General features: G+C 57.7%; 1 protein-coding gene across 6 annotated transcripts in view; it reads left to right on the plus strand.

Annotated features, from left to right (window-relative positions):
* The first annotated feature begins 6218 nt into the window (after positions 1-6218).
* SSBP3 (single stranded DNA binding protein 3) overlaps positions 6219-17605 on the plus strand; it is a 53267-nt gene continuing 41880 nt past the window's right edge. For all 6 annotated transcript variants that reach the window (XM_065673276.1, XM_065673277.1, XM_065673279.1 and 3 more), the window contains exons 1-4: positions 6219-6370; positions 6535-6607; positions 6826-6887; positions 7427-7511. In XM_065673276.1, the coding sequence (XP_065529348.1) occupies positions 6315-6370; positions 6535-6607; positions 6826-6887; positions 7427-7511 (276 nt within the window). In that variant the 5' untranslated portion in view covers positions 6219-6314. The remainder of the gene's footprint in view (positions 6371-6534; positions 6608-6825; positions 6888-7426; positions 7512-17605) is intronic.

Here is a 17605-nt window from a genome sequence, read left to right on the forward strand (position 1 = left end):
GGTTTGGTGGTTACTGCGCTCAGAAACCAGGAGACGAGGCTTCTTGGAGACACCAAGGCCATGTCCTAACCTGGCGCTCCCAAAGAGTTTGCTGTATGCCCAAAACTCGTCCAAAGCCCAGCTCTGAAACTCATTCATTAAGCTAATGAGGTCTTGCAGTTACAGCCCACACCTCCATCTAGGTCTGATGCGATGGCTCTTGTGTTGCTCAATGGGTTGATGATGCTGGTGGCACCATGTGAGGGTGGTGGCAACTGGGCTGTGGGCATGGCAAAGCCCCAGGGGCTGCGCTAGAAGCAGGGTAAGAGATTTGGGAGTAGAGGGAGGCAGTGGGGCAGCAGCAATGGCATGAAGCATCCCCTGGCTTGTGGCATGGTCAGAGCTGGGATACGGTTCCCATCTGGGCTGTGGTCACATCTGGGCTAGTCACATCTGGGCTGTTGTCCGTACCTGGGCTGTTGTTCACACCTGGGCTGTTGTTCACATCTGGGCTGTTGCTCCTCCCCAGGCTGTTGCAAGTGGTCACAAGTCCCTGCCTCCTTCCTACTTGGCAGCAGCCAGGGCAGGGATGTGAGGAGGCTCTCAACAGCCTGAGCACAGAGGTGCCGAGCCAGCGAGCCGGCCAGCACAGCAGGAGCATCACCATCCTGCAGGCAGCCCCCTAATGACATGTTTTGGGGTTTCCCACATCCCTGAAGGTATCTGGGCCAAGAAGTGGGGTGGACAGTGAGGAAAACAGGGAGCAGGGCCCCATGGGCTGGTGCATGGGGTCCCTGTGTGATCACAGCTCCTGATGCAGCACTGTGACCCTGCTCTGCACATCCTTCCTCAGGAGATTATGGAGGTGCATTACGTGTGGAGGCAAAACGGATGGAGGAGCGGGCAGGAGTGCTGGGTCAGCACATCGCACAGGCTAGACACGAATGATGAGCGCTCAGAGGGAGAAAGAGACTGTGCTTAAAACAGTAAGGGTGAAAGCAGGATGGGGAAGTGCTCCCTGTCTGAAGGTCGGAGTGGGAGAGCCGGTCACAGTGTTTCCATACAACAAAATGCAGGAGCAAGCCAGGAAAGCACGGGCCCAATGGAATGGGTTTGGGTTTGAGTTAGGAAAAGGGTGCTCAGTGCAGTGTGGGAGCAGGGTCCATGGCCTGGGGGTGAGCCCAATGCGTGCAGCATCCTGCATCCAGCGGGATGGAAGCACCATGGGGCCGCTGGCAGCAGGGGGAACGTCTGCTCCCTAACCCAAGGTCACCCTCCATGGGGCATCCCAGGAAAACAGAGCCAAAGGGACGCTCCTGCCCATCGCAGGGGCTGGCGCCGGGCACTGCCGGCGGTGCCTATCAGGCGGGGACAGAGGGAAGAGGTGACAGATAAGGGACCGAGCCTGGAGGAGAAACGGGAGCGATAAGACCCAAAGGCGCTGCCTGGGCAGGGCGAGGAGGCTTGAGACGAGACCCAGCTGAGCGGCATTGAGTTCCTGTAACACCAGCTGGGTGCCTGCTCCTCACCTAAACCCAGCCTCAGCAAGGGCAGGGGGGTGAGGACACCACTGATGTTAAACTGCAGATAGGTGGTTGATAAAGGGGTTTCTGCCTGGCTGCAGAGGCAGTTCGCAGCTGCTGATAGCCCAGCAAGGGTGCGAGCCTTCGCTTGAGAATGGATGGCACCGGGCAGTGGGTAGCGCAGCTCACAGCCCATCCCTATGGGATGATCAAGGAAACCCAAAGCCAGGCACCATCCCATTGTCTGTAGGATCCGCAGACACACAGGAACCCCCTGGGGAGGTGTCTCTGCTGTACTATCTGCATAAGAGACCTACAGGCACCACTTATCAGTAACCCCCCGCAGCACCCTCACCCCATGCCGGTGCCCTGCTTGTCCCCACGGAGCTGCTGCTGCAGTGTGCAGGATCAGACGCAGCACAGCAAAGACACTGGCACTGGTAGGAGCCAGGCCGGGACAGCAGCACAGCTCCTGCGTGCTGGTTCGCTTGAGGTGGGATGTCCCTTGCAGGGAGATGGATGCTCGGAGCACGGGAGGTGAAGACCAGGCAGCCCAGGGTGGTTGCCACTGGATGGAGGTGGGCAGAGGTGACCCTATGGGGACAATGGGGTGACAGGGTCTGACACTTTGGGTTTTGCCCTTGCACAGCTCACCCTGTGCCCCAGGAGTCCAGCCCTCACGCAGGAGTGCACGTTCGGTGCTCACAAGTTGTCTGTGCTCCCTGGCTCTTATCTTTGGTGCCTTCTCCCTTGGAGCCTTCCACCTCTTTTAGTGGAAATCCCAGGAGTGCCGGCTCTGGGAAGGCAGCACCACGTCCCAGCCTTCCCCATAGCCTGGGAGCTGTATCCCACATGGGTGCTCCTGCTCTGCTCTTTGCAATGCCTGCCTGCAGCCGAGGTTCATGCAGGATTGCGGTGAGGAATCCGAGCTGCTGGGGAATAGCAGCCGTGCTTTACATTCACAGCCCATCTATTTTGCAACAACTTCCCCGTGATGTTCCCACGTAGACAAGCCTAAGCTAGCATAGATAATGAAATGGGTTAAAGGAGACAGGCGGAGGGAGAGGAGAGGAGCCAGCAACTGGTAGTAAATCAGGGAGAGACCAGGGTTACTTTACATTCAAGGACTCGCTGGTGGCAGGGCGAGTTTGGCTTGTGCCAGGAGGCACAGGGTTTGGAGGGTGAGACGCAGCTGGGGAAGACAGAAGCACCCCTTTGGCAGGGCCACCAAGCTGCCTGTATCCCCATCACCCATCCTCCTGCTGTGCCTGCCCCAGGGATGCCACTGGGATTAAGCACAACCGAGGGGCTGGCAGAGGATGGTGAGGGGATCCCGAAGGAGCTGGTGGGACAGCAGTGGGCTCTGCTCCATAGGGAAAGGACCTCCAGGCCCCCATCGGCTTGCGGTTGGTGGGATGAGCCGCTGAGTACTCCCCACCTTTGGCACGGGTTTCGAGGCAGTCCAAACAAGCTAATTAAATCCTGTTCTGCTTAATCAGAGCCATTGAGCACCAGTCAGGAGACATTAATCCCGTGTTTTATTAGATGCTGTTTGAAGCCGCGCTTGGCACCTCGTCCCCGGCTCTCATCTCCTTCTGGGGAAGGAAGAAGGACATCTGCGGGGAAGAGCGAGGGCGCAGCAGATGGCAGCGGGGATGAATCAGGGGCTCGAGGAAGGAGCTGCAGCTCCAGCGGCGTCCCCGGGGAGGGGACGAGTTACACCTCTCCCTGCATCCCACAGCTCCCCCCCTCCCTTTCCCTGTGGCTGAGAGCCCGCGAGCCAGGCAAGCATCCCAAAAAATACGTGTTCCTCCGCATTGCATGCTAATGGCCCCGCGCGATAGGCCCCGCCGCAATTAAAGCACGCGGAGCATTAATATGCAACGTGCACAGGCCACTCTTCCCACAGCTACTCCTTCCCAAACCTGTCCTTCCTGCTGCGCATCCCTGCCCACTGGGAGCCTGCCCACGGGGATCCCACAGCAGCCCCACATGAGCTGCTGGCAGAGCCCCGTGCCTCCGTGCCTTGCTGTGCACAGGGGATGCTGCTTGCTCCCTGTGGGTACCCAGCACCTTCTCCTGCCTTTGGGCATGGAGCAGGGTCTCCTGGGTCATCCTGCTGGATGGGTGCTCTGCAATACACCCTAATGGCTGGGAGAAATCCCCAGGCGGGTGGTTAACGCAACTCTTAGTTTGGGGTTTTTAATGACTTCTGGTGCCTTAATTGCTGCAACCCAAGGAAAACTCCTGACAAAGAGAAAGCTTGGCCAAGCAAAGGAGACCTCCAAGCCTTGGGAGCGCTCGGTAGCCACAGCGTGTCCTCCTGCGACTCGGCTAGACAGAGCGGCTGCCTCTGGGTGTGGGGATTTCTTTCTCTCCCCGAGTTTCCTGCCATGACTTGCGTTAGAACTTTGCAGAGCCATTTAATTGCGTTCTGCGGTGGTGAAGATATGAAATTAGCCTCCCTTCTGAACCCGGGCTGTGTTGGTCCAAAGCACCAGCTTCTAATTTGCTCTAATCGTCAGGCCGCCGGTGGATTCACACGGGCCGGCAGTTCCCACCCTCACTGTGCTGACACTTGGCATGCGGCAGGTCGGGCTGTGCCACCCTGGGATGGCAGTATTGCTACTTCCCTTTGGTTCACTTAGGGGAAGCTCTCCGTCAAACTGCTCTTCTCCATCTCCCCTAGCAACAGCCAAGAACTGGAGCTGGTCTGGAGGAGAGGAAGGAGGATTAGGCAGCTTCCCAGCTCCCCCAGGCTGTCTCTAGTCAGAGCATCTCAGAGGTGTCCTCCCTTCCTGGTTGGTGACCTGCACCTATAGATGGGAGATGATTCCTGGTTGGTGACCTGCACCTATAGATGGAACTGATGAAGGCACCTATAGATGGGACTGATGAAGGCACCTATAGATGGGACTGATGAAGGCACCTATAGATGGGACATCCCGGCTCCCAGGGGGTTTCCCTGGGCTAGCCTCGTGTCCCAGGGGCTGGGAGAGGAGGTGACTGCGTTTTGTCCACTCACCTATCCCAGAAAATCAATGACTTCAAAGCAAACAAGCTCCCAGTGAGGAGCACGGCAGTGAGGAGAGGTCCTCTAGCTGCAGAGGGCATGGCACCAACCATGGCAGCAGCATTAATGCTTCCCACCTCGGTGCAGAGGGTATAGAATGTGCAGGTACTGTTTTGAACCAGGGACATTTAGTGCTGCTGGAGGGTCTGATTCATCCCATAGCCTCAATCCCACGGGAGGCTCCCGATTATTTTTGAGCCCATCAGCACTGCAGCGGGATGCAAAGGCTCCGGAGACACAAAGTCTGGGATTTGTCTGGCGTGGCCCTCCGGTCTCTGCTGCAGAGGCATGCACAGAGCAGAGCTCTTAACGCCTGTCTTGTCCTCTCCACCATCACCCTGCAACCCAAACCCGGTGCGAAAACACCAGTTTTCCTCTTTCCAAAGCAAAGATCTAGGATGCCTCCAAGTCCTGATCCTTCCCGACCTACCGCATTGCCAGGAGATCTCTTTTCCAACCACGGCTTGCTTTAAGCCGTGCTTTAAAGCGAGTTTGGCTCTGCTCAGGCAGGTCGCTATGGCCGGGAACGTTCCCTCGGGGCGCAGCAGCACTACGCACTCCTCCACCCCACGGCTCCCCACACCGCCTTCAGGGGCCCCTCTGCCCTCACGGGAGGGATGCCGGGCCCATAAAGCGCTGTTGAGCCTCCTCGGTGCTGGCAGGATGAGGCTCAATGTGTTTAACCTCTCGGTTTTACCTATCTGATCACAGCACGCAGCCTCCATCCCTGCCTGCTTTCTGATCGTTGTTTCGGACGTAGAGGCAAGGCTGGGGCAAAGGGAAGAGCTCTTTGAAGCCCTTCTTTTTGCGCTGCTCCCGCACCTGGTCCTGCGGAACGTGCCACCGAAAGCAGGGAGCGCTGGTCAGCTCGCTCTTACGTTCCCATGCGGAATAACCACCCTCGGTGTGCTGAGGGGTGCGGAGCCCAACCTCCTACCACAGCGGTGCCCTGCCCGAAACCCCGGCGAGAGCGGGCTGCCTGCAGCCCCGACGGGGCGCGTTTCCCCGTTGTTTGTAAGGGGCCTCGAAGCCAGGCGGGCAGCGAGGCCCTCGCCGCAAGCCTCGCCCCGTTACCAGCGGCGCTCAAGTTGGCAGCGCGGGGGGGGGAGCCCGGCCCCAGGCTCTCTTTAGGGCTCTCCTTAGGGCTCCCCGCGGCCAGGCCGCCGGGCCCGGAGGCGGTGTGAGGGCGGCGGGGGCCGGGCCTGTCCCCGCTTCCCCCCGCCTCCCGCCCGGCCCCACCGCCGCGCTCCCCCCGCTCCTCCCTCCCTCCCCACCCGGCGGGCGGTTTCAAGGCCCCCCCTTGCGAGGTCTCCGTGGCGCCGACCAATCAGCGTGCGCTGCGCGCCGCGGCCCGGCGCCTTAAAGGGCCACGGCGCGGCACGGCGCCAGGGCAGCGGCGCCGCCAGCGGGCCGAGCAGCGGAGGGGCGCTAGGACCGCGTCGTCCGCCGCTCCCCCTCCCTCCTTCCCCACCGCCTCCGGAGCTGGGGCGTGGCTCGGCTCGGCCCCGCCCTCTCCCGGCGCTGATTGGCGGAGGCGAGCGCCCGTCGGCGGTGGGGGGGGCGTGGCGTCGCTCGGGTGCGCGGCCAGCGGCGCGGCGGGCGCAGCGAGCGGCGGTGGCGGCGGGGCGATGGGGGCGCGGCGGCGGCCCGCGCTCTGACAGCCCCCGGCGCTCCCTCCGCGGCGGGCACAGCGGCTCCCGGCAGCGGCGGCGGCCGCCACCCCCTGCGCGGCGCGGACCATGTTCGCCAAAGGGAAGGGCTCGGCCGTGCCCTCGGACGGGCAGGCGCGGGAGAAGTAAGAGCGGCGGCGGCGGCGGGAGGAGGAGCGGGGAACGGGGGGTGCGAGGTGGAAGCGGAGCGGCGGCGGAGGGCGGCTTTGTGCGGGGCGGGCGGGCGGGGGGGCTCCTCCTTCCCTTTGCCGTTGCTGCCCCGCTGACGGGCGCCGCTCGGCTGTTGCAGGCTGGCGCTGTACGTCTACGAGTACCTGCTGCACGTCGGCGCCCAGAAGTCTGCGCAGACCTTCCTGTCCGAGGTGAGCCCCGCCGCCCCCCGCGCCCTTTGTGCGCCGCCGCCGCACGCACGCCCGCCCTCCATCTTGCGCGGGGCGGCGGCGGCGGCGGCGCCGGGGGGTCGCCGAGCGTGGGGGCCCACGCCCACCCGTGACCACCCCTAAGCCCCCCCCCCCCCCTCCATTCCCTCCGTTCCACCCCCCCCCCCTCCACCCCCAACCGGCCTTCCTCTCGCCCGCAGATCCGGTGGGAGAAGAACATCACGCTGGGCGAGCCCCCCGGCTTCCTGCACTCCTGGTGGTGGTAAGTACCCGGGGGGGGGGGACGGGGACACGACGGGACGGCAACGGGACCGTCTATGCTGGGGGCACCGTCGGGGGTGCGCAGCCCTGGCGGTGGGGGGGTGAAGCCACGGTGATGGGCGTGAGTCAGCAGCAAGCTGAGCCCCGAAGCGCCCCGGACGCCCCCCCGGAGCGTTGGGCTGGGAGGCAGCAGGCTGGAGCCAAAGCCTCCTGCTCGGTGGCTGGAGGGCTGCTGGACGCGCCTGGAGAGCCCGAGTTGTGTTGGGGCCATTGGGGTGCCCGTGGTGGGTGGAGAAGTCGTTAAGGTGCTGTGGTTGTTACCGCTCAAAGGCCACTTTTGCCTCTTAAAACACCCATCGCGGTGGCCGCGGCGCTTCCAGAGATCCAAGTGGTGCCGAGCTCGGATGCACAGCCTGAGGTCCCCTCCCGTGGGCCCACCGGGGTGGGATGCAGCTCACCTCCAGTGACCCCCGGTGTCGGTGCGTGAGCCCCGCTGAGTAACTAACTGCCTGCCTGTGTTTGCCTCTCTCCACCACGCAGCGTGTTTTGGGACCTTTACTGCGCAGCTCCCGAAAGGCGAGACACTTGTGAGCATTCGAGTGAAGCGAAAGCCTTTCATGACTACGTGAGTAACAAGTTTCTAATCCTCGCGGTAATGACGGCGTTGGGGAGCTCCGGTTCCTCCGCTCACCCGGAGCCGGCGTGGAACCGACCGAGGGTGGGTTTTTATGGACCGACAGCGTTTGGGTTTGACTGAACAGTATTTCATAACGCTGCAATTATGTAAATTAGCTCAGATACTTATCTTAAGCGCTTAAAGGCATTGGGGTGGCTGGTAGAATGAAGCGCTTTTGCATGGCAATGGACAACAAAGCGTTTACTGGAGGGTCGCTGGTGAGAGATTTCGTGCTGAGGATGCCTCGGTTGGGGTGGGGAAGAGGGTGGAGATTCCCCAAAACGCTGTTGAATGCCCCAGTTGGTATCTCCTTGCCTTCGGAATGGCTGGAGGCATCTTTGGTTGTCTGGGTCCTCCCTTGAGACCAGCATGGTAGAGGTGTTTGCTTGTTGAAGATGGTGTTGCAGCCCCCCTTTGGTTGATGGCGGGCATCTCTTGCATCAGTATTTTGGGTTGTTCTCTGTAAGGTGTTAGCGTGACCCAGGGGTGGGGATCCTGGGGTTGAGGTGCCTCGCAAAGATGCACCTTTGGTGAGGGTGCATGGCATGTTGGCTCCGGTGGGCGATGGGTTGTCTGCCCGCTCCCATCCCGTACGCGTCGGGAGGAATTTGCATCAAAGGATTAGTCACCTGGCTGCTTGCTTGGACCCCAGTCAAGTGAGTTTAAACCCTGTAGCAGGAGCTGGTTTTGTCTGCTCCGGGGAGCCTATGGTATGGAAACCATTTTTCCCTCCCTTCCCAAGTTTCTCGTTGCCTCGACATGCCTGGGTTGGGATGCGCGAGGCTTTGCCGGCAAGCAGTGCCGGGGGAGTGCGTTGGGGTCCTCCATGGTGCTCCTGTGTGCTGGCACTGAACGTGGTTGTCACCCTGGGGCATGGGCAGTGCCAGGCTGCTGGAGAGCGTCGTAGCTGAGCCTTGTAGGTGGGGAGATGTCCATCCCCTTGGAGCATGTGGGAAGCAGGTCTGGCTATTTGTTAGGTGGGGGTTGTCCATCTGTCCATCCTTCCCTACGGCTGCTCTCTGCATCATTTGTTCTTACTGGGCTGGATTAAGATGGTGAACTCCTGAACCGAGGGTCAGGGCTGACAACCAGTGCTTGGCTCGGTGTGATCAGCTGCGTGCGTCTGGGTGTTTTGGGCCAGATTCTGGTCTGTTTGGGGTTTTTCTGGAGCTTGGTTGGGAGAGGAGGCTCATCAGGAGCAAGGCAAAGGTAGATCTTTGGGTGGCAAAGCCGTAGGTGAAGATGGCATTAACAACCAGGACGTGGTAATGTTCTGTTCACAGCAGTCTCCTCATGGTGTCTGAGGATTTAGTGTATTTAGAGAAATTAATCTTTTTTTTTTAGCTTGGTAATAATTCTAACAATGGGCCTGAGTGCATTAGATGATTCACATAAACTTCTTTAATGCACGTTGCTTTAAGCTTACTGTAAATAGACACAATCCCGATTGGCTTTAATTCTCGGTGTAACGCAGTTTTGTAACAGCCCCAAGTGCTTTTACCTTTCGGGTTTTACCACGAAGACTTGAAAGAAGATTTTCACTCCCCTGTGCCTTGGCTTGTGGCACTGGTTTGGTTTCCTGGGGCATGCTTGGCCCTCAAAGCAGGGGTTGTGCTTCTCCCTGGCGGGGCCGGTGGCGGATGCTCATGGCACAATCCCGCTGTGAGGAGCGGTGTTTTCCCAGCGCAGCGTGTGCTTTACAGGGCGAGGGACCTGCCCGGCCAAAACTTAAATATTGACCAAAGAACGCAGTGATAACCAGGGCAGTGTGAATAACGCCTTGTTTCTCACCATGCTAGGGCAGGATCCTGGTACCTGTAAGCACAGTGGCCAGCCTTGCAGATGGGTCCTGGAGCTGGGATGCAACCCATCAGCAATGTGTGGCATCTAAAGCAGGGTCCAAGCCCCAAGTGGGGCTGGACCAGTGAGTCATGAATTGCTTTATAATGGTGTTTGTGGTTCAAAGTATCCCAGTACAAGTCTTGCCCCAGACTGGTAGGGCATTCTATTTACGCTTGGCCAACAGTGGGCAAGCTCTGCATAACCAACTTGGGGTTTGCCCAAAATACACTGTTTATTTACCCAGAGACAATGTATTTACCATGCTCCTTGAAGGACAAAACAGAGGAATGCTCCAGGAGCAGCGTGGTAGCACCAGGGCTTGTCATAGCCAGAGGGGTGCTGGCTTGGGAGACCCATCTTCGGGAAGGGGATGGTGCGCCTTGTTAGTGGGGTGCTAAGAGTGGGATTTGCATGCTGCATCACTTCCACTTCATCTCCCAGTGCAACCGTATGAAAACTATTAGGAACAGCAGGACAAATTGCCAATTTCCCCTCCAGTTTTTAATATTTTAACTGCTTGGCAGGAATAAAAGCAAAAGAAAAAATCCCACCCTTCTTTTTTGGGAGACCCTTGAAAGCCGTGGGCTCTTGCAGCGGCTTAGGGATATTGGGTTTTACCTTTCCCATGAGGTTTTCCTCTTAAGCTGGGACAAAAGGCTGCTGGGACTTGTTGGAAAGGGGTGATGGGAGCAGGGATCCTCCTGGAGCAGGCATGAGGAACAACTGTGCTTCTCTTTCCTTCCATCTCCAGCGCGGCTGCGAGTCTTAACACAACTGACAAGTTGAGCTGGATGGAGGGTTATTAATCAGCTTCTCCCACCGGTATCCAAAGAGTTTATCCGAGTTAAAAACACCATCAACTCCTAAAACTCAACCCGTAGCCATTGACTTGTGCTCCTACACTGGGCAAAGCCCCATGGTGAGAGTGCCGGCGTTCCGGCACGCTCCTGGAGCCGGCGAGCTTGCAACGGGATCGCTCGGCATGACAGGGGATTTCAGCCGCGGCGTTATCTGGGAATTGGCCGATGGCTGGTCGCAGTTGAGCATTTCAACGCCATGAAAGCCAATACAATTTGAGTTAGCGGTGATGACTGCCAGTTTAAATACCGCAGTGAATTTCTGTCAAAGAGCTAATACACAGAAAGGGGAATTGCAGAAAACTTGATCACCAGAACCACTTCAGTCGATTTTGGCCTCGAGCTATAGAAAATGAACTTAAATCTAGTTGACTGTTGCTACATACTTTTTGTGGTGTTGCTCTGTGCACGGCGAACTCGGAGTGTCAGTGTGCAGGGGAGAAAAATCAGGGTAGACTTTGACTTCATCCTTCCCCTCCTCTGCTTTTTCCCCCTGAGAAGGACCCACACTTGGGAGCGCTTGAGATGCTGTTTTTGCAGTGCAAGATCTATGGAGTGGTGGCTTCAGCTTGCCATTAATGTAAAGTATTGATTTTATTGTTTTAACTTTGGAAAGCTGCTGCAGTTCCTTCTAACTTGGGTCTGGAAGGATGCTCTGCTGCAGTGGCGGTGCTCACTGCCGGTCTGGGAGAAGACAGTGTGCTTGGGACTCATGTCCTTCCATCCTGGTTGGGGACAAGCAGGGTTCTTGCTTTCCCCCCACATCTGAAACAGTTCCTCTTGGTTTGAGGAGGTTTCTGAAGCCTCTGGAGATGGATGGATGGATGTAACGTATCGGCTTGTTTGCGTTAGCGTGCTTGGTGGGGGATGAGATGAAACCCAATGATCTGGAAGGGTTTTGGCCTGTTGGAGGTACTAGCTGAGGGTGTCACCCAGGCACTGGAGTTTGAACCCCCAGTCCAGTCATTGCACTGCTGTAAGTGTTCTCCTAGCACGCTTTGGAGGTGAGGTGTGGGAAATGGTCCTTTTCTGATGGATGTGTCCATCGCGCCCTGGGTGGATGCAGGACAGGCGCCCCATCCTGGCACTGGTGTCTGAGTGGCCCCAGGCTTCAGAGTGACATCTCCTTGTTAGAACATCTGCTCCTTGGTGTCTGTGTGGCCACCTCATGATGTTGGTGGCACCAGGCAGACGACGTGACTGTCACCTCTCCTGTACCAGGCTGTCTTCCCTCTCCAGGACCAGCAAAGGCTGTGAGACTCTTGCTGTAGGCAGCCACGGCTGCAGAGGGTGTGAGTGGGACCAGCAAGCGTGATGGTGGTGGTGGTCCATGAATGCTTCTGTGGTGATGGTGGTGGTCCATGAGTTCTTCTCTGGTGGTGGTGGTCTGTGGGTGCTTCTGCCATATGCCCTTTGCAGCACACGCATTAGAAACACATTGCATAGAAGAGCAGGTGGTTTTGGGGTAGGTTTGGCACAGCGCAAGGACAGGGGATGGGAGCCCCCATGGGTAGTGCCTGAGCCCTGGACGTGGCTTAACGTGCAGCTCCATCCCATCTCCACGCGGGATTGCGCTCCATCTGGGCTCCATCCAGCCCCGCTCTGCAGGGACGGGGTTCCCTGATAGGTAGCCGAAGAGAGGAGTTTTCCTTCGGGAGTGGCAGGCTGCCAGGAGCAGCGGCAAGGCTCCACATCACTATAAAGAAATACATAAAACACGTATACAAATTCCCTCTCCCAGCAGCGCACTGGACTCGGCTTCCCTCCCAGTTCCGGGTACTGGTGTGCGCATCCTGCCCGCGAGCCTGAGCATCCCTGAAACCCCACTTTTACCACGGTGCTGTGCAAAGCTGGGTTGGTTTAATGCTCTATTTTAAACAATATTGGCTACTGGGACAAGGCAACCTCTGCCTCCGTGCTTCCCACTGCGCAGTGGTGGGATCGGGGTGGTTCAGAGCAGCACCTTTCCATGGGTGATGCCGATGGAGAAGGCGCCGGCGTGGAACTGGAGGTCAGAGCCCAGAGCTTATGTCTTAGTCTTTGACTGGGGAGCCTAAATATTTATCCTGTTCTGTCCCTAATGAAAACAAATTGTCAACAGTTGTTCAGTAACTGACTAAATTAAAATCTGTAATTAGTCAATTAGATTAAAGAGTTGGCACAACCTGATTGTATCATGCTGGTTAGGTTATTAAGAGAAAGGGTGTGATTTTTAATTACTGAATGCTAATTTTGACAGATTCAAATGGAAACAGACGTTCCCCCCCTTCTACCCCACCCCAAGTGCCTCTGCAAAAGTAAGGCAGGGGATGGATTTTGTGGCAGCAAATGGTGTGAAGATGCAAAGTTTCTCTGGATCCGATCCGGGAGGGGTTTCTCTGGAAAAGCCAGGGGTTGGGACGGGAGGAGAAGGCGGATTTCTTCCGTCCTGGCTGACAATGGGATGGCTTGCGCCACACTCGGGGACCTCTTGTTCACATGGATGTTGGGGTGTGCGTTTGGGTGCTGTGCCATCCCAATCACCCCTCTTGGCGTTCACAGTTCAGCATGCCCTCACCGAAGCGCACCAGCAAGGCAGATCCAAGTCTTATGACCTATAGGTTTTCTGTGTTCTGTTTCTAAACCACCCCCCCCACCCCCCGCCTCGATGGCGGGCCAAGCCTGTAGCAGGGAGGAGGAGGATGATGATGGGGAGGAAGGCCTTGCATGGCGAGCAGCCCGCGCCATCCCATTGTTTGCCCCGGCAGCGCCGCGGCCACGTGGGCCAGCGCGGTGAGGCCGGCGAGGGGACCGCGGCGGGAGCGAACGCCCCTGGCAGATGCTCGGCTGTGGGCGAGCACAAAGCTCGCAGCCCTGCCCTCCCCTGCTTTCTGGGGTCCCTTCCCAGGAACAAAGGGGCTGTGCTGTACCGGGGGGGGCTCCCCGTGCTGCTGCAGCGGGCAGTGGGGAGGTTCGTTAGGTCAGGACGCCGTGTATTGGGTACGAGTGAGGCTTTCCTGTTCTCCTGATCATTTCCTTCCTTACCTTGGAAACTTGGATTTTCTCCTACCTTTTGTTCCCGGTTTTTCTCTTTTAAAGCTGTCCCTGGATCTATTGGAAACAGCTGCTGGAGCGGGGCTCAGGAGCGGGCGGGGGGCTCCGGCTCTGACTCCTCCTTCACCGTGCATGGCCCCATGGCTGAGCTGGCACCACCTAAACGGCACCCGGCTGTGCGAAACCCTTGGCGAACGGGGGGGGGGCTGTGCTAGAGAAGAGGTGGGGGACCCACTGCAGCGGCGTTTGGTCCTTATGAGCAGAGGGGATGGCAGAGGAAAAGCAGTGCAGCACCCACAGCAGCTCATGCGCATCCCAACCAGTGCTGGGGGTCTGCCCACGGGGACCACAGAGCGGGCTGTATCCCCATGAGCATCACACTGCCGCTTCACCAGCATCCCCCTCGTGGGTCAGCTTTCAAACTCCCACTGAGGCTTGTGATCAAGCCACATGTGCCCCCGTGCCCCCCCACCTTATTTCCTAGCAGCTTTTCCCTGAGAGTCCTGACCCTGCAGATTCCTATGGGCAGACCCACCAGGAGCTGTGGGGTGGAAGCAGCGCTCTCCTCCATGCCGGCAGGGAGCAAACCCAGCTCTTTGCAAGTAAACAAATGCCTCGCCTCTGCCTTGCTTTGGGTTCTGTTGTTTTCTTTTCTTCTCTTCTCTCACAACTCCTGCTTGTGGCCACAAGTGCCAGGAGCCGAGTTCAAAGCTGCAGCTGAGCAGTCAAGGGGGGGATTTCCAAAACACAGCAACGCTGCTTTTGAATGCTGCTTCCCACACGTGTGCCAGGACACAGCCTCCCCACCGCCACCTCCCTGCTCCCATCCCTGCATCCCATAGCAGTGATACCCGTTCCCTGAGCCTGGCTGGGGCAAGAAGGCTGCCGTGGGGGTATTTGGGTAAGGTTTGTGCAGCTCCCTCTGGTAAAGGCAGCTTTTCTTTTGTCTCAGGTTTGTGCATTTAAATCATGTAGTTTTTGGAGGAGGAATGCCCAGCCTCCTGCCTGAGTTTAATGCTGTGTGTATGGAGATTGTTAGTATTAGCATTAAGCAATATATATATATATATGTGATTATATATGCAGTTATATCTATGCAATATGGAGAATTAAGGTTTACGTATGGACGCAAACAGATAAAGGTGCATGTGCCTGTATATTTGGTGTGTGTTTGGGGCAGCATGGCCGAGCAGCGCTTCGCACCCAGCCATCAAGTACCCTTCAGCCTGCTTTACTCTTCCTCCTGCGTTGCCATCACCACCACAACCAGTGGCTTTCACCAAGGTGATTTCCACCTCTGTGTCCCCCAGGCTGTGGGGTCCGTCTGTCTGCCTGTGTGTGTGCGAGCAGCGCCGCTGCAGCCTGCCGCCTCGAGATAAAGTCCAAAGGAAGACCTCTGGCTGTGTCTTAAGCTAACATTTTCTTTCCCATTTTCCCCCCCCCCCTCCTTAATGTTTCTGCATCAACCCTTGAACATTTGATCTGGTGCCTCTCCTCCTGGGGTGCGGTGCCTTTCTGTAGTGAAAATGAGCTCTCGCCGCCCCTTCTGCTCGCCTCAGACGCGGCTTGGGGTGGGGTTTATTCCCTGGATTTGGGCTGGTTTCTCGCCGTCTCGCAGGGCTGAGCCTGCACCTGTAATTGGGATTGTTCAGCTACAGGGATGCACTGCAGCACCTCGGACTCCCGGCACGGTGCAGGTGCTGGCGTCCCATGGCATTCCCAGTGGGCACAGCGGCCCTAAGCCAGTCCCTCCATCCTGATGTGCGTTTTATTCTGTGCCCCCTTCCTGCCCCAGCTCCCACCCATGCTTCTGCCATCACGTCTGGTCCAGCACCGCGCGCCCACCAAGTGGCTGGCTGGCATTCCCTTAGTTCCAGGCTTGCACTGAGGGTTTCCCAACCCTTGGCTTCACTTATCTATTAACTTCTGGCAACCATAAGGAGGGAAATGCCCCTGCATCACCCCCATGTGAGCCAGCAGTGCCTGGCTCTCCCTCCAGAGCAGACGTGGAGCTGCTGCCCGCCCCAAGCAGTGCTTTTGCGGCTCAGCATCAGGGCAGGGGAGGAGTTGGGAGCCTGGTTTGTTGGGTTGGTGTGTTTTGCTTTTTATTTAAGTGAAAAAGGTGGGGCATGCTGGGGAAGGGGGCAGGGCGCTTCCTCGAGGCTGGTTTGGGGTGGGCAGATAAGGCTGCAGCGTCTCATTCGGATCTGCTCCCCTGCCAAAGCTCAGCAGAGCATCCTCCTGCTCTGCCTGGCCCTCACCGGGTGCTTGTCGCCATTGCTGGATGGAGCCCCCTTGGGATAAGGGCAGCCTGGGGCTGCCTGAGCCTCCACATCCCCCTGCCTGGGAGTGGTGCTTGCAGTGAGGAGGATGAGGAGGGAGACATGCTTCCCTCCTCCTCTCTGCATCACAGCCGGCCTCCCCCTACACCACCTTCCATCTGCCTGTGGGATGGGGAGGTGAAGAGGGAAGGTTATGGCTGGCGGCAGCAGCCGCATCATCACAGCTTCATCCCTTCTTGTCCCCCTCCTGTATCCCAGTGGCTCAGGGCAGGGTGCCCGTTCTTCCCAAGGAGCAGAACGTGGGTCTGCCTGTTGGTGATGGACACCCTTTGGCTGGGTCTTTCTCTTACACAGGAGGTAGGTCTGGTTTTGTAAGACCCTCTTGGGGTCTGGTTTGAGGCAGGGGCAGCCATGCTTTGGAATGCTTGGTCTCGAGGGGTGCTTTCGGCATGCTGCATGTACTTGGTGGGGTATGGCTGAGGATGGAGATGGGAGCTCACAAGGAAGCAGTCACTGGTCCTTATTGCACATGGGCATCTCCAGCTCAGCCCAAGTAGAGTTTTCCATGGAAAAAAACCCCAAACCATCTCATTTTGCCTTATCCTGGGCACCCCAGCACCAGTAACACCTAGGTGCTTCACGCCTTTGCCAGTCTTCTTTGGAGAGAAGGTCCAGGCTGGAGCATCCAGTGCTTGTTTCATCGTTAACAGCACATTTACTTGCTTGTCCCAGAGCCCTTCAGGGTGTCCTGTCCTGACAGCTTGTCCGTCCTTACCTGCAGCCATCAAGGAGTTTTCAACACAACTTATATAAAGCCTTTGTACTTGGATTGCTCCACCGTGCTGCACAATGGCTTCTTTGTCATCTTGCCAGCTAATTAATTTTAACTTTTACCGCTGCTCCAGCACCGCGCACCATCCGCATGGTCCATTTGGAGCTTCCTCCCCCACCTTAAGTGTTTTCCAAGCAGTCGGACTTGTTGCTGGTGAGCATGGGAGAAACCCACTGGTGCTCATCTCCTAGAGAAGGAGCGGCCCTGGCACAGGGGCCAGTGAAGAAACAGCCATGAGGAGGCTCAAGTTGTCTCCAGTGGCTTGTTTCTGCTGGCTGGCAGCGGAAGGTCCCCACAGAGAGCATCCTCTGATGAAAATAACAGGCTCTTGCTCCTCGGCTGGTGATTGGCACCGAATGCATCTCGCAGCTGGAGGTGAAAGCTTTGGCTGCATCTTCAAGACACAACCCTTCATGCTTGGGAACATCCGTACAGTGGGACATGGCGATGGTTATTTCTGGAGGGTCAGGCTCTGGTTGGTTGTGTGCTGAAGATAGGTGGTTTTTTTTCCTCTGCATCCTGTACCCTTGCTCTGGGTACCACCACAGCATCCCTGGTGCGGTGGGGAGTTCACCAGCGGTACCCTGGGATGCTCACGAGGGAGCTGAGCATCTCCTTGGAGAAGGACCACGAGGGCTGTGACCCCAGCTGCGTATCCCCAGCCCGGTGGGGTGGGATGAGCCGTGGCATTGTTTTTCCCTGGTAAGAGGGATGGAGATGCCACATGCATAAACATCAGCTGAATTAGCAGCGGTGGGGTTTGTGTGAGCGGTGCTGCGGCAGAGGGGAGGTCCCCTCCGCTTGGGATGGGGACGGTGGCAGGTCAGGGAATATGGAATTGCTGCCTTTGTGTTTAATCTGGTTATAAGGACGGCTATTAGAGATAATGAATTTTGCCTGTCCCTACCGTTGTAATACAAGAACCCAACTGTCTTTCAGCGCCGCGAAGGTCACTCCTCTTTATTTCTGGTTGTAAATTTTGCTGGTTACAGATGTTTGGGGTTGATGGACATGGCTAATTAAGTTTCTCCCACCAGCCACTTGGCAACGTGCAGGGGCGCTGGCATGGGGACGAGGTCGGAGGGCAGGACCGGAGCCGGATGGCAGTGCCAGCAGCCCATCTCACCGCAGCCCCAGAGCAGGGATGGGTTTGTACGGGCCCTCACACCTCTCTTTATGATGCTTTTGGAGCACGCT

The sequence above is a fragment of the Lathamus discolor genome, chromosome 3 (assembly GCF_037157495.1).
Source record: "Lathamus discolor isolate bLatDis1 chromosome 3, bLatDis1.hap1, whole genome shotgun sequence".
NCBI lineage: Eukaryota > Metazoa > Chordata > Aves > Psittaciformes > Psittacidae > Lathamus > Lathamus discolor.